Source organism: Carya illinoinensis, chromosome 14 (genome assembly GCF_018687715.1).
Source record: "Carya illinoinensis cultivar Pawnee chromosome 14, C.illinoinensisPawnee_v1, whole genome shotgun sequence".
NCBI lineage: Eukaryota > Viridiplantae > Streptophyta > Magnoliopsida > Fagales > Juglandaceae > Carya > Carya illinoinensis.
The window spans coordinates 12,679,868-12,694,690 of NC_056765.1; the positions used below are offsets into that span (position 1 = coordinate 12,679,868).

Sequence of the window (14,823 nt, forward strand, 5' to 3'; positions counted from 1 at the left end):
ATCTCTATTTAGTTGTACTTTTTGTTCAACCCTATCGTTTAATCTCACCAGTGACCACTCCAGCAAATTATATCATCCAGTTTGGATATATAAAATTAACCTCGTTTGGTTCTACAGTTCAAACGAAATAAGATGAAATGTTTCGTTGAAAATAAAATAAAATATTGTTATAATATAATTTTTTAATATTTATTTTGTTTTGAGATTTGAAAAGTTGAATTGTTTAATATATTTTGTGTAAAAATTTGAAAAAATTATAATGATTATATGAAATAAGAATGGATGAGATAGCAGATATCATTCATAGATAGAAATTGCACAAACCTAATTTCCAGCCAAAATCAGCAAATAATATTGAGGTCACAGCAATAAATTTGTAGGCTTAAGTGGTCCAAATATTGTATAAGATTAGAATACTATTTCAATGTGTGTGTAAGCAAGTAAGAATCATTACTACAATATGGGGATTGAATATGTCAGCTGCTATACAACCTTCTTGTAACATTCATTTACTATTATTTCAGATATGCATGTTGTACTGCAAATATATCACTGCCAGGATTTAGATCATGCTTTTGCATCTCAGCTGCAAGCGCATGCTGCCAACATCTATCTGAGCTCCTGCCATAAATATGTTCACTATCAAGAGAAATTGTCCGGGGCTAGTCTCCCATACTTGTTGTCAACATCGGCTTACCAAGTTTCTGCTTTTGAGCACAAGATGCCAGTTAGCAGGAACTGAATTATATAAGTAAACAGAAAGCAAATTACAAAAAATGGAATCGAAATTTTATATCTTATATGGACTCTTTTCTGAACAAGATCGAATACCATTTAAGATTAAGTACTAAAGAATTCTTATTTTACATTACTTGATAGTAAAATGAGTTCAATTTTCTTGTTGCCATTTTAAACATTAAGGAATGATAATGATTACATTTTCTTTTGATCTTTAGAATCGTTGGTTATAATTTGAAATGAAATTTGGTACACATACAGAAACACATGCGCACACGTATAATATCAAACTTAGCATGGCTTGATGTAATTGAGCAAGAAATACTGGTATGGAAGAATAAATGGAACTCAATTCTGCAGAATCCCATGCAATTTCAATCCCTCGAAAATAAATATCATAACTTAATATCCAACTGGAAAAAGGCATCAACCTTAATGGGTATAAGCATCCTTGCATAATCCTCAAATGGATAAGTGCAAATTCAACCATAGATTCACTGATCCTATCAAAATTTCTACCGAGTTTCAAAATGTAGGACCTTCTTACCTCATTTAATGCAGAATGGCTTTGTTGTTCAAGTTCACGAATTTGTTGCACTGTCATTCCATACCATTCATCAATCCAACTAAAACAATTACGATGACTTTCCAAAAATAGAGCCTTTTCACCCTACCAAAAACATAAAAATCATCAGTAAGATTTTTCACTTCTTGGGGGTAAGGAAAACTTTAATGAATCCTTTTTATCTTGTATGCAACAAGAAATCTAGGGTATAATAATATATACTCAACCAAAATAAATATATTGAAAATATAAGTAAATTAAGCAGAATAGAATATACAGGTAGAGATAAAGGTAATTATACTATAGCAATTACAACTATTGGTATCTTCAGCTTCTTAACTTCAGTATAATTAATTGTTGTTCGTCCAGCATCGTGGTGCTAGTCAGTAAAAAGCCTAAGGTTTTCATCTCTCTTTTGATAAGTGGTTTTCCATCTCTTTCAATGTATAATTCTTCTTTTTCTCCTGTCATCCGTTCAGAAAACTCTCAATCTTTCCATAATTTATCTCTTTATAATTTCATGCAGTATTTCACTTAATAAAATCTGCCCTTTTCAAAGCGGCCTCTTAATCCTGCAGACTATTTCCCAAGAAAACTTGTATAACCTCTCTATCAAGTCCCTTAAATCTATAATCTTCCTTTTTTATAAGCAAATAGATCATCATGGAATAACAGAGAAGAGGGAGATGTGAACTATGTTTTCCATATATGCAGAGTTGCATAAAGCCCTGCCCCAGCAGGATCTTTAAGAACTGGAAGGCCATGGACAAGTGAAAATTCCGAGATGTATGGCCTCCTTCTCGGATGATAGGAAACAGTTTTCCTTTTTTGGTTACTTTGTGCTATCTCCCAAATTTAACATCTATAGAAGACATCAGGCACATATCCTACTACAGCTGGGGCATTGGCAAAACTGAATGAAGCATGAAACTGCCACATTCGCATAAGTTTTTCCCCTTTTTAGAAAGAAAGAAAAACTTACTTTCATGATGTCCAGAAATTTGGTACTATATGCACTTAAAAAATTAAATGAAATCTCTTTCCTTTTTGTTTCCTCGTGATAAATATATAAAAAAAGAAAAAAAAGACCATACAAAAATATATCATGCCTGGATCTAACTGAAAGAAAGTTATTGGTTCAAGGACACAAGATTCCCATTAAAGTTGTGATCAGACTGAAATTTAATTCTTTTACTGATACCTGCCTCATTCATGATGAAATATGCCATTTAATTTGGCAAGCAAACAGAAAATGTTTGACTCGTCTGTCTTCACCAAATAAATTTTATTGAGGTATATATCGAAAATGATTGTAACCAACTAGGTGTTACCGCAATTAGAGCTTGTTCAAGTCGATATCCAAAGCCCCAGTATGGTGCATCAATTGTTACCAATTTGTATGCCGTCATAACAGGATCGCATCTATCCTGCAAATGATTAATGACTCAATCAAAGTTGTTTTTGTTTTCACAAGGTGAAAAAGATTTAAGAAACATGGAAATCAGAGAGGACATGATAATTGTTTTACAAGTTGATTGATCCATAAAATTGTGATAGCTACAAGTTATTTTCCATCTTGTGGAAATAGTTCTAAACATGAAAATGACTTCTCTTTTTATTTTTTAATCGACACTGAGGGTGCATAGTCTCTTGGCAAGGACAGTATTTATTTAAATAGTAATAAATGATTTTCAACAAATTATCTCTATACCAGTTTTCCAATATTGTCCTTAAAGATTTTATGAGAAGAAGGTACATTACATCACTTATTATTATTGCAAAAGCAAGATGTTATTTTAGTGAAGTGAAATTTAAGGAATATTTGAATTTTGAGAATAGATAATTTCTTGAGAGATCTAGAAAGGAAATACAGAATGGGAAAATGTTTCCTGTGTGTTTTATCACTATAATATGAGCCATGTGTAAAGTGAGGTAAGTTTCTTTGAAGGAGAATTCAACAAGAAAACAACTGAACAATTCCCCCGAAAGCTGTCAAAGGGGATAGAAATGAACAGCATGATGGGCCTATATGACACTTGGAAAGGACGAGTCAATAGCAGGAATTCCTGTGAAGTTCCTTGAGTAGTGGCATCCATAAGATGCATATTACCGGAGAAAATGACATGGTAGGGAAATTCCAACCTGCCATCCCTCCAAAAGTGGACCACGACCTGTTCTTGCTGATTTGAATACTGAGAAGTCCACATTGTTATTTCCAACTAGATAACTCCAATAGTTCCCTTCAGAAGAAGCTATATCAATGTATTCCACCTCCCTAGCTTCCAGTTCTTCGCTCCGGCCATGCACCTACAGCTACACAGTTAAGAAATGCGACAAAAAGCTAACAAAGGGAGACTGGGAAAAATGCGAATTATATTCGATAAAATGTTAAGAGCCACAGTTGTCTTGTCATGAACACCAGATAAAATATTTATAGGAAAATCATAAACATAGGTATCAAATAAATGCTTGTTGTAAACTTGGAATATTAAGAATTAGTATTATACCATTACCTAATACCTAGGGAGTAACAGAAAGAAACATATCTAAAAAATAAAGTTAAAGATATATTTGCAATATCCAAAATTTAGTAAATTATTGAATAAGTCCTAGTAAAAACATAAAGTAATTTACACTTCACATTCACATGGATCGCACCAAAAAGTGACAACATGTGATATAATGGCATTTTATTTTCTTCAATATCCTTTCCAAATAGAATATGCTTTCCAAAAACAAGTAAACAAAAATAAAATAAAATAAAATAAAAGCTATCAAATAGAATTTAACCCTACAATATACATTAGTTGGGTTGGCTCAAGTGTTTAGGGCCTTGGTCTTGGTGGTATGCTTCCTCTAGGTCTAAGGTTCGAATGCTTGGGTGCAAATAATTTTTAGGGGTGATCAGACTGAGGGAATATTCCCATGAACTACCCAAGATACACTCGTGGGAAACTCCTTGTCGAGGGCTTATGCATCCGCAGAACTAGTCAGGACTTTATTCTCGGATGCCAGTGCCAATAAAAAATTATACAATCAGTCAATTGTAAAAGTGAGAGCCGTACAATTGATAACATCAAGATATAGTTATGGAGTGTCCAAATAAACCAACAAGAAAGAAAACATAGAATCCAATGCAAATCATAGAATCAATGAGATGCAACTGCTAGAGTCTATGACCCGAAAGGAAAATGCAGGGGTCTGGACAAAGCTCTAAGGCTGAGTAAATTCGGTAAAAAAAAAAAAAAGACTTCCAAAGACTTACATTTTCTGACTGCCCATTGTCAGGCCTATGAACAGTTTCAATCGTTAACTGAAACCTGGGAAAATATGGGCACTGCAGAAATGCAAAACCAATAGGCATACTCTTCATTATCAATAGAAGTATTTTCCCACAAGCATTTACTGAACGAGAAATTAATGGGGGAAGTTCTTACCTTCATTACTAGGTAATGTTGTAGCATCCATTTGCAAGTGACAGCCAAAAAACACACATTAATGTAACTTATAAAAGGAACATGTTACACAAAATTTTCATGATAACACGACAAACCTGATTTGCATAGTGGGAATGCATTCCACGCTTCCTCTTGCACGACAAGAGCATCTGCTGTTGCAAAAGTAGTAAGCCAAGAGGGAATTTTGCTGCAACAAGTATTGCAAAGGAAGAGAATTTAAAAACTATTTCCATATGTTATATTGAAAATAAAGAGAAAAACGGAGTCTACCAAAACATTTGCATATGTAACTGACCTTTAGTGTTGAGATGGATATTAAAAGTTATCAAACATATACAAGGATAGCATGTCCTTACAACAGGCTCATGATAGTTTTCAATATATCATGCAGCAGTCATAAGCTTATTAGTGGCATAAACATAGTGCAAACACCTAATGAGAGATTAGGCCATCAGTGCCCTACTAAACTTTCAAGTCATTCATAACTTCTCAGCCCATGAAATGCAATCAAAACATTCCAACTTTCTCAATTGACAACGCAATAAAGCAGTTCAAGTGTTAAGGAAACATTAGCTAACTAACTAAATAATTAAGGGCCGACTTTCACATGCTAATTCACAACTCAATAATAATAATAATTTCATACTGACAAAGTTAAACATTCGTCGCCAATACAAATACCTTTGAAGGCGATAAATTTTATTTGTGTATTGACCCTTCCCAAGGGTATTGTCTTCAAAGGGTCTGTTCTCTACGACTTCTATCCCTTCCTCCCCAGTCGTGTGCTGTTGTGACATCTTCATCACAACAAACATATGTGCCACATGATACTGCATTGCAAACATGGAATTTAGAGACAAACTCAAAATCTGACTTAAATGGGTTATTTTAAATGGGGTACCTAATAATTAGAATCACTTTGTAAATCATGAAAAATTCAAGCATACCTCTTCCAACGACACGGGCATAACAATCCGACTTCATAGAAAGTTCCACCAATTGAAACGTATCGGGTTAAGGAAACCTCCAAATGTAACGGATAACTAGTTTCTTTACTAAAAATTGCACGAAGAAACTAAAAGTAACACTTTTTCATAGCCCCGAAAAAGCTTAAACACATCCTACTGCTTAAAACTAGAATATATTTTTTTTTGATAAATACTGCTTAAAACTAGAATATAACAGATACTGAGTGAAATATATCCATATAATAGTCAAAAGCTCCACTGTAGAACTTCTCGGAGATAAGTGGATTAAGATTTGAGAGCTAATAAAAAGGAATATAAGAAACAACACTCATGTCCAAGAAAATAAGATCTTGACACAATATTACAAATAGGAGTTATAATTAGGGGATAACCCAAGTTGTACAGTAGCAAAAAAAAGAAAAAAAAAAAAGAAAAAAGAAAACTTTGTGAGATATTGGGTCTCGCTAATTGGATGAAAGTCACAAATTGTACCAAGAAAGCCCAGAAACTACAGCTCTAGAAATTCATCTGCATGGATCAAAAACAATATCATCTTCAACGTTCAGTACGGCAAAACAGCAAAGGAACTACTAAAGCGTTTAAAGTTAAGAATCCTGTACATCGAAGCTAGTAGATCAAAAACACTATCATGCCAATATAAAATCAACATATAATACACAGAGCGCGCAGTTCTTTTCTCCCTGAACAACTTGGTCAAATATGAACTAAATGAGAAAATGGAAGAGGATACAACTCCTTGATATGAACCATTTCTCGTAGAATAAAGCGAGATAGTGAGGCGCTTCCAATGCAGACAGAGTTCAGAGGGACAAAGTAAAAGAAAGGTATTAGAGAGGAATATACAGAGTAAGTTCCAGCAAGCACGGAAGAAATACGAGGAATATGCTATTTAGAAGAAGTAACGGGCAGCTTTGTACCATACAGCGAGCCTAATAAACGGTGATTGTATAAGCCCGGACGTCAAGTCGTCGACACCCAGTTGCATAAGAGCTGATTGATGGAATTTATTTATTTATTTATTTTTTATTCAAGAATGTTATATTTTAAAATTTTTAATTTAAATTTAAATAATAAAAAGATGAAAAAAGTTAATTAAATAATAAGACAATAATAAAGAAAGTATAAGATATCATTATCGTTATAATATATAAATGTTACGAATTTAATTTTTTTAACAAAATTATATTTTCTTTTATAATAAGTTTTTTTTTTATTTAAAAATCAATATTTTTTTCTTAAGAACTCTAGTAGGCCTGGGCCACCCATGGTACAGATCATTGCCACCTTCGCCCAATCCTTTGAAGGCATCTTGGCCACATTTCCACACATGATGGCCCTTTGGGTGGCTGTCACCGCGGATGCCCTCTTCTAGTCTTCTTCTTCTCCTCCTTCTCCTTCTTCTTCATTTTTTTTATTTTTTATTTTTTATTTAAAAAAAAAAAGCCATTAGTGTTTCTAAAAGAAAAAAAACACTAATTTTTTTTTTTAATAATAAAAACTTGCTTTCTATATTTTAAGAATTTTAATTTAGCTTAAAAAAAGAGAGAGAGAATAAAGTGACATATTGTAGTTAAGCTGATGGATAGAAAAAGTAACTGAAAGTCTAATTTCTAAACAACTCATATTACAATATAAAAAGAAAAAGCAAATACAATTGCACAGGATGCTAAGGGGTTGTTTGGACAGTGAGATAAGATGATACAAGATAATTTTAGATAAAAGTTGAAAGTTAAATAAAATATTATTAAAATATTATTTTTTAATATTATTATTTTGAAATTTGAAAAAATTGAATTATTTATTATATTTTGTGTAGAAATTTAAAAAATTATAATGATGAAATGAAATGGGTATTTTACTGATGTTTAAAAAATTAGAATATTTCTCAATCCAGATGACCCCTAAATCTAAGTGCCTTGTAACAAGAGTGTATAACCAAGTTTTCATTTTTTTTTTCAACAAATTAAAACATCATATATTGATAAGAAACAAGAGAAACAAGGTTACAAAAGAAGGAAATTTTTGTAGATAGAATCATAGAACGCAACACAAATTAGCATAATGTAAGAAATTTTCTAAATTACCCATCAAATGGTTTTTCTCTTATGTGAGTCTCGAATGACTTTCAACTACTCTTGTTAGATTCATATTGTAGCTCTAGAATCACTTGGGATCATCACAAGAGATATAGTCCTAGAATATGCAGGGCCCCACGCACTTCATTTTAAAAAAGTAGAGTCCATTATTAAAAAAAAAAAAATTCATATTGATCTCAATTTATTTACTTTTTAAAAATGGAATGTGTGGGAATATGACTGTAAATATAATTTCTTAAAGTGAAAATATCAAATCTATATAGAGGATGGGTTGGACAATGCATAAGCTTGCTCGGGAGTGGCAGCTGAAAGGGTAAGGGTGGCAGATTGGTATGAGGGGAGTGAATATTGATGGCACGTGATATAAAAATATGGCTGGAAAAAAGAAAGAGGAAAACAAAAGAGAGGGGGGAGGTGGTGAAGGGGAGGCGGAAGCGACGGTGGAGATGGCCAGATGGTCTACATACCATCCCATTCATCTAAATCTTAAAACTCAAGCAAAAAATGTAAGAGATCTCCTTACAATATATGTAACACAAAGATTACCAACTAACTTGTTTTTAGCGAGTATTGTTTTAGTACACAGAACTCATCATTCAAGTTTTCAACACTTCTAGTTCAATAAATTGCAAAATAATGATGATGATGATGATGAAATCACCCAAAAATAAAATATTTTGAATAGTTAGTTGCTTATAAGTATAGCTGCCAATCAATTGTCATGGTAACATATGATCAGGAATAAAAATGATGAAAACTGCACAAATGACTGAATGAGTAATTTCAATAAACAGCAGTAAAATAATGTGGTGTTAGCACATATGACACAACTGTGAGCATCCTAATTGCTGCCACATGTTCATATGCGATTCTTGGTATGTTTTACGTACAACATTCTTCAATGACAGAATGAAAATGAAATGGTTTTTTCTCTTTGCTTTTTCGAGTGATCACAAACAGAGTCGATCCAATGATCTTGTTGTCCCCGGCAACTGCACATTAACCCTTCAGATTCACAGGAAATAGTATTCTGAATGTCAGAAAATATATATTGTGGGGATTGATATATATGTTGCTTGTGTATACTCTTTTTGCTCATAATATTGTTACCGGCAACATTGAGCTTGCACTGTGTAATAATGGCATGCACATGCTGTCGAGATTCAAGGTCAATACTTCTTGCCATGAATGCCTTCACCACCTGGTGTTTTCCCGTTAAGATGTACGATGCTCGTCACCCGAGCTGGCTTGAGGGGTCTCTGCTTTAGAGCACAGGAAATCAAATGAAAATCTAATAATCTAGCATTTCAAAAGAAATGGAGCAACAACAGCTTCTCCAGTCATACACCATGCAGCAAACAATTTTTTTTTTTAAATATGTTTTATAATGGAGTTTGTAGAAGTGAGTTGACAAGTTGTTTGAATATATTTTTTTGGCGTAGTTTTTGCTTAGGTTTTTGTAAAAGTTGTTTTGAGCTGTGTGTTTTACTGTACTTCAATAAAGACATTGGACAAAAGTTGAAATAGAATTTTTTTAGTTTGAAGGATGTTTGGATTTTAAGTTTTTATTTGAAATGTTTGGAAAAGTGTTAACCCGACATGGACTCTTTCCAAACCATACCCAGCACAATGAGATATCAACAGATGCATGATAGTAACAAGCGGTAGGCACTTGCATCCTGTATTGAACTGGTCCAAGGCGACGCTAAAACTTCCCCCGTTGACATAAGCAATTTGTACATACGTTCTTCGGCCAGAGAATCACAATCATTTTTGCCACAAAGGGTGATAAACTAACCATGTGACAGGTTAAGTGGAGAACTGCAACTAATGCATATATTCACAATTGTATCAAAACCCTACCAGTGGGTTTGGGGAAGTTTGGAATCTTCTTACCTCATCTGACATAGACTTGTTTTGTTCCATAAGGTGATCTATTTGTTGCAGATTCATCCCATACCATTCATCAATCCAACCAAAGCAATGACGATGACTTTCCAAAAATAGAGCCCTCTCACCCTACGCAAATAATAAAAACAAAAGAATGAAATAAACAAAACACATGATTAACCATCATCTTTTTTTATTTTTTTTTGGGGAGAGAGAGGGGGGGGGGGGGGGGGGGGGGAAGGAAAGATCTGACACTAGTAAACTAGAGTAATGAAATCATTGTTCTAGGCTGCCGTTTCTTTTACACGAATCCATTCTTTGTATTCTTACTTCATTTTGTTCCAATTTTTTTTTCCTTGGATCTAGATTATTTTAGGTGTCTCATTAAACTATCTCAATTTTTTGTTTTCTTTTCCCATTTTGCTTGAGGATTTTTTATTTTTCAATTTTCTTCCACCTTAGTATGTCCTTGAAAACATATCATAAGCCAAATTTTGCAAGAAATTTTCCTATATGTATCCCAAATTACTACCAAAAGAACATAAGAAAAGGGAAAGTAAAGCCCAGTTACAGAGCATTATATTTTCCATACTTGCAGGTCTACCTCATTCCCTGAACTAGCAGAGTCCTAGTAAATTAACTGGAGGAAAAGTGAAATGGAAACAGGTTGAGCATTGAGAATTATAATCTGAGAAAGCTATGAACTGTACCATAAGCCTTACATTGGGTAGTTATCATTTCTTTACTAATTATGTTTGGAAAAAACAACGAATAGTGCAGCAAAAAGTTAAAATTCATAATCAATGGTAGGATGTTGACTTAAGTTATGGTCCAGTTGAAAATTTATATTTTCACTGAAACTCCAAATCATTGATGTCAAGATCCTGTTGGACTAAGCTACTGATTGAAATATATATTTCATTAGGTGAAGCAGCAAAACCAAAATAAGAAATTAGAATGATTGTCACACCAAATAGTTTATAGTCAAGGTAATAAGTTAAAATTTTGAAGTCAAAGAGATGGTACCGCTAGCAGGGTCTGCTCAAGCCGACGACCAAAACCCCAGTAGGGTGCATCAATTGTCACCAATTTGTATGCGGTCATAACCGGATCACACCTATCCTGTGAATGAATTCAAGAATTTTAAAACACAAGTTAGTTTTGCATTCACAAAAACATGCAATCAGCGCCTTACAGTTTTACAAAAGAAAATTACCTATAAAAGAGTTATAGCAAAATGCAATGTGGCTTTGAATGACTACTTAAGAGCATTTAAGAAAGTTTTATTTTTAAAAATAATTTGAGCCATTTTAGTAAAATGAGGTAAACAATTTGGTGATTGCTTAAAAAAAAATGCAAGCCAAAGTTCCATGAGATACAAATAACACAATTAAACTATATGTACAGAAAATTCCAACCTGCCACCCTTTTGTAAGAGGACCATGGCCTGTTCTTTTTGATTTGAACTTGGAAAAGTCTATGCTGCAATTTCCAACTAAGTAACTCCAGCAATCCTTTCCCGGAATAGCTATATCGATATATTCCACTTGCCTGGCTGCTAGTTGTTCTTTGGTCAAACCATGCACCTGGTTTATCAACTTCACAGTTGAGAGGGCCAAAAAACCAACACGAAAGAGAAGCTAGAATACAATTCGATTTCGTACCATATGAAGAATTTAAGTCCATGTGATAGCTAACATATAGCTGAGGCTTTAGACTTGTATGGTCTTGTAAGTAATTGATTTTCTGTTAAGCCTTTTGGTTTCGGGATTTTTTTGTAACCCCAAGACTATATTCTATTACTACGGTACTCCACCGCCATAACTAAGTTTTCAATAATATTGTCCTCTACTTTAAAAAAAGCATCCAATGAAGCTAAAGTGAGGGCACAGATACCGGAAAGAAAAGAAAGGTAGGAATAGAATATGAACTCCTAAAATAAAATGATACATGCAATTGCTAACAATTAACATAAAGATAAAACTTTGAGTTTTACAAACCTAGACAAAGGAAACAGAGAGATTTAAAGAAACAAACATTTTCTGAGTGCCCATTGTCAGCTCTATGAACAGTTTCAATGGTTAACTGAAACTTCGAAAAGTGTGGGCACTACAAAACAGAGAAACCAAAGAATATCACTGCTGTGAACTATAGTATTTCCAGAAAGATTAATGAAATTGAAGTTTGATTGGAATTAAGAGAAATTTTTCACCTTGAGTACTGGGTAATGTGGCATCCATTTGCAGATAAAAAAAACAAAAAGATGTTAATAAAAGTATGTAAAGAAACATCCAATGAGTAATTTCTAGAGACATGACAAACCTGATTTGCATCTTGGGTATGCGTTCCAGGCTTCCTCTCTCATGACGAGAGCATGAGCTGGTGCAACTTTCGTAAGCCAAGAAGGAACTTTGCTGCAGAAAGATGTTGAGATTAAGAGTATAATATCTGTAAATCTATAAGTTTTGGCATTCTATTCCAAGAAACCAGAGAACTCCTATCAATAATAAAGAAAGCAGAAGTAAAGTGGATACCTGAATGCCAAGTATGGTTTAGGAATCAGAATTTGAGTTCAGTAGCAAAAAATTAACAATTTTCTAGACATGATCGGCGCAACAGAAATAATAGAACAAAACCGTTTGCATATTCAATACGCAACCTATGGGATAACAACTTCTTTCGTACTACATTATATAACATTTTTCATAACTCAAAATTTACCTTTGCAGACGATAAACTTTAGAAGCGTATTGACCCGTTCCATACACCTTATCTTCAAAGGGTCTGCTCTCTAATACTTCAATCCCTTCTGTACTAGTCGTGTTCTTTTGCTGCATCTTCGTGACCATGTACATCTGTGCTATCCCGTACTGCAATATGAAGTCAAAACGAATTTGTTTTTAAAAAGGTTAACTTTAAACAGAAAGAAATCACAATCGTGTCAGAGATGAGATGGGTATCAATGTGACTGAAATTTTAAATTCGTTTGTGATGTTTTACCTCTTCCAGCGAAACGGGCATGACAATCCGACTTCAGAACATCATCGAAAAGTTCTCAGCTAAGGAAAGGTAATAAAGAACTGTTTGAAATCATTATAGCAGTTTTTTTTAGTTCCCACCAAATAAACGAACATTAATCATGAATAATAATTAGTAATCCGTGGGCCGGTTTGTAGAACATACAGAGTAACCCACAAATGGTAAGAAAGAAAAACACATACAGAGACATAAAAAAACACAGCAACGCATTAATTTGAAGCAAACAAACACCCGAAGGACAAGAGCTTTTTTCTTCATTCTAATTTTTTCCCTCGATTCATCCAATGTAAAAACAGTTAATTAAACAAGAAGAAGGATACAATTCCTTGATCAGAACCATGTCGAGCAGATTCCTCAAGTTTAAAAGTTAACTTGTTTCCAGAAAGATTCGACTGGAACTGTTAGGTGTAGCTTCAAATGCAGACAGAGCCAAGCAAAACCAGGGAGAGAGAGAGAGAGAGAGAGAGAAGAGATGGTTGAAAAAAGCAAAGTTGCAAGAGAAAAGAACATGCTTTTTGAAGAATGCGCGGTGCTGGTTGAACGTGGATCTGAGAGGCACGGACAACGGTGCGTGGGCGTGACGTTCGAGTCCCATTCCCCAACTTCCAGGTTTCGTTTTTGACTTTTTGGATTCTACGATGTAGGTACGTACTGGGCCTGCAAGTGGTCTTTTCCGTTCTAGACCACCCAGCTACCGTCAAACGACGTCGCTGCCGCCCGCTTGCTAACAATTATTTTCTTTTATCTTTCTTTAAAAAAAAAAAAAAAATCCTAGAATTAAGCAGCCTTCAATGTTGTAAGAGCACTCCCAATCACTATTATAAAATAGATATTTCTTTAAAATATAAAGGAATGTACTCAAAAGAAGCCTCCATTAGATTATGTATTTTATTTCTAATATATAGTTTACTACAGTACCTCTTCTATATTTATAGAACACTGTTTATATTTGTATAAATTTTTAATTCATTTCTCTTTTTACTTTTTACTCTTTATTCAATTTTCTCTTTATTTTCTACTTTTTACTTTATTTGAAATGAATAAAATATATTAAAAAATATAATATTTAAATAATATGAAGAAAAAATAGATAAGCTGATGTATGGTATATTGTAAAAATCAATATGTAAAATATAAAAAATGTATTTTGATGATGTATTTTAAATGATAGGATGAAAAATCCATTGAGAGTGCTCCCTAAGATCATCCATTTTTCAAATGTTTTATCTATTTAATTTCAGAATTATCTACTTGATTGATTAGTGGAAGTTGGAACCTACAACATACATAAAAACTCTTAAATACTTTAATTTTTCTATTTTAAAAAAACAATATTATTAAATTTTAGAGTTTTCCTACTTATCATCCACACACATCACATTTTTTATTATTTTTTAATTTTTTTTGGAGTTTATTATTCTTAAATTAATTTAATTCTTCTACTCATTATACATATACCAAACATTTGATAAAAGAAAAAAATTAAAAAAATTAAATATGTGGTATGTGAGAATGATAAATAAAACCATTATTTTTTAACAATGATAGACTTACTACTCATTTACCACCCTTTTACTATTCTTAGTATATTTGAAATTTTTATTTTTTTATTATTTTCTTTTAAGTATTTTTTTAACATCCTTAATCATTAAGAAAAAATTAAAAAAATATACAAATTTACTAATAATCACTTCTTTAATCATTAAATAAAAAAATATTAAAAAAATGAGTAATAAAATGGTGGTAGAAAGTTAGTAAGCCTACCATTATTCTTTTCTAAATTTTATCTTCAATTCTCAACATCTGTTATTCGTAATTTATCTATGAATCTGCTTGCTTAGAAACTTTTTTATTAGGTGGAGATTAATTTGTGGGTCCACAAGCATATTTATAGTTCCAAAATATTTTGTACCCAAACAATAATTAGTATATAAATTTCCATATATAGTTTGGATCATGTGACTCTACTTTTGCGATTTTGACTTTCCTTCTTTTGCCATTTCAGTAGGAAATCTCCCTTAAAAATCAATGGCCAATGATAAAAAAAA

At 32.9% G+C, this 14,823-nt stretch overlaps 2 protein-coding genes across 5 annotated transcripts; both read right to left on the bottom strand.

Annotated features, from left to right (window-relative positions):
- Window positions 1–314: 314 nt before the first annotated feature.
- LOC122293891 (phosphatidylinositol transfer protein 2-like) lies at window positions 315–6,747 on the bottom strand. Of its 2 annotated transcripts, none has more exons than XM_043102333.1 (10): window positions 6,481–6,739; window positions 5,709–5,739; window positions 5,443–5,591; window positions 4,857–4,948; window positions 4,741–4,748; window positions 4,569–4,640; window positions 3,446–3,610; window positions 2,635–2,730; window positions 1,286–1,408; window positions 315–704 (listed from the first exon to the last, which is right to left on the bottom strand). In XM_043102333.1, the coding sequence occupies exons 1-10, from the start codon at window positions 6,498–6,500 to the stop codon at window positions 663–665; spliced, it is 798 nt and encodes a 265-aa protein (XP_042958267.1). In that variant the 5' UTR covers window positions 6,501–6,739; the 3' UTR covers window positions 315–662. The 2 variants fall into 2 exon arrangements, with proteins under 2 accessions (XP_042958267.1, XP_042958266.1); XM_043102332.1 differs by lacking the exon at window positions 315–704 and adding an exon at window positions 732–1,199 and having other exon boundaries at window positions 6,481–6,747.
- Window positions 6,748–8,612: 1,865 nt separating this feature from the next.
- LOC122295171 (phosphatidylinositol transfer protein 1-like) lies at window positions 8,613–13,274 on the bottom strand. 3 transcript variants are annotated; one of them, XR_006237873.1, is made up of 11 exons: window positions 13,096–13,273; window positions 12,737–12,767; window positions 12,458–12,606; window positions 12,059–12,150; window positions 11,949–11,956; window positions 11,774–11,845; window positions 11,155–11,322; window positions 10,763–10,858; window positions 9,743–9,865; window positions 8,957–9,108; window positions 8,613–8,851 (listed from the first exon to the last, which is right to left on the bottom strand). XR_006237873.1 is itself a non-coding variant. In XM_043104254.1 (10 exons), exons 1-10 carry the CDS (start codon window positions 13,113–13,115, stop codon window positions 9,016–9,018), a joined length of 852 nt encoding a protein of 283 aa, XP_042960188.1. In that variant the 5' UTR covers window positions 13,116–13,274; the 3' UTR covers window positions 8,613–9,015. The 3 variants fall into 3 exon arrangements, 2 of the variants coding, with proteins under 2 accessions (XP_042960188.1, XP_042960189.1); XM_043104254.1 differs by having other exon boundaries at window positions 8,613–9,108; window positions 13,096–13,274; XM_043104255.1 differs by having other exon boundaries at window positions 8,613–9,105; window positions 13,096–13,271.
- Window positions 13,275–14,823: the final 1,549 nt, after the last annotated feature.

What these genes read in the sequence shown, in the direction of transcription:
- LOC122293891 (XM_043102332.1), bottom strand. Translation starts at nt 6,500, where the DNA reads ATGGTTCATATCAAGGAGTT. An exon ending in AAAATTTATCGCCTTCAAAG is followed by an intron (nt 4,949 to 5,442) that starts GTATTTGTATTG and finishes TACTTGTTGCAG; the next exon opens with CAAAATTCCCTCTTGGCTTA. An exon ending in ACAATGGGCAGTCAGAAAAT is followed by an intron (nt 3,611 to 4,568) that starts GTAAGTCTTTGG and finishes GTGTAGCTGTAG; the next exon opens with GTGCATGGCCGGAGCGAAGA.
- LOC122295171 (XM_043104254.1), bottom strand. Translation starts at nt 13,115, where the DNA reads ATGGTTCTGATCAAGGAATT. An exon ending in ACAATGGGCACTCAGAAAAT is followed by an intron (nt 11,323 to 11,773) that starts GTTTGTTTCTTT and finishes TTGATAAACCAG; the next exon opens with GTGCATGGTTTGACCAAAGA. An exon ending in ACAAGTCTATGTCAGATGAG is followed by an intron (nt 9,109 to 9,742) that starts GTAAGAAGATTC and finishes TGTGCTCTAAAG; the next exon opens with CAGAGACCCCTCAAGCCAGC.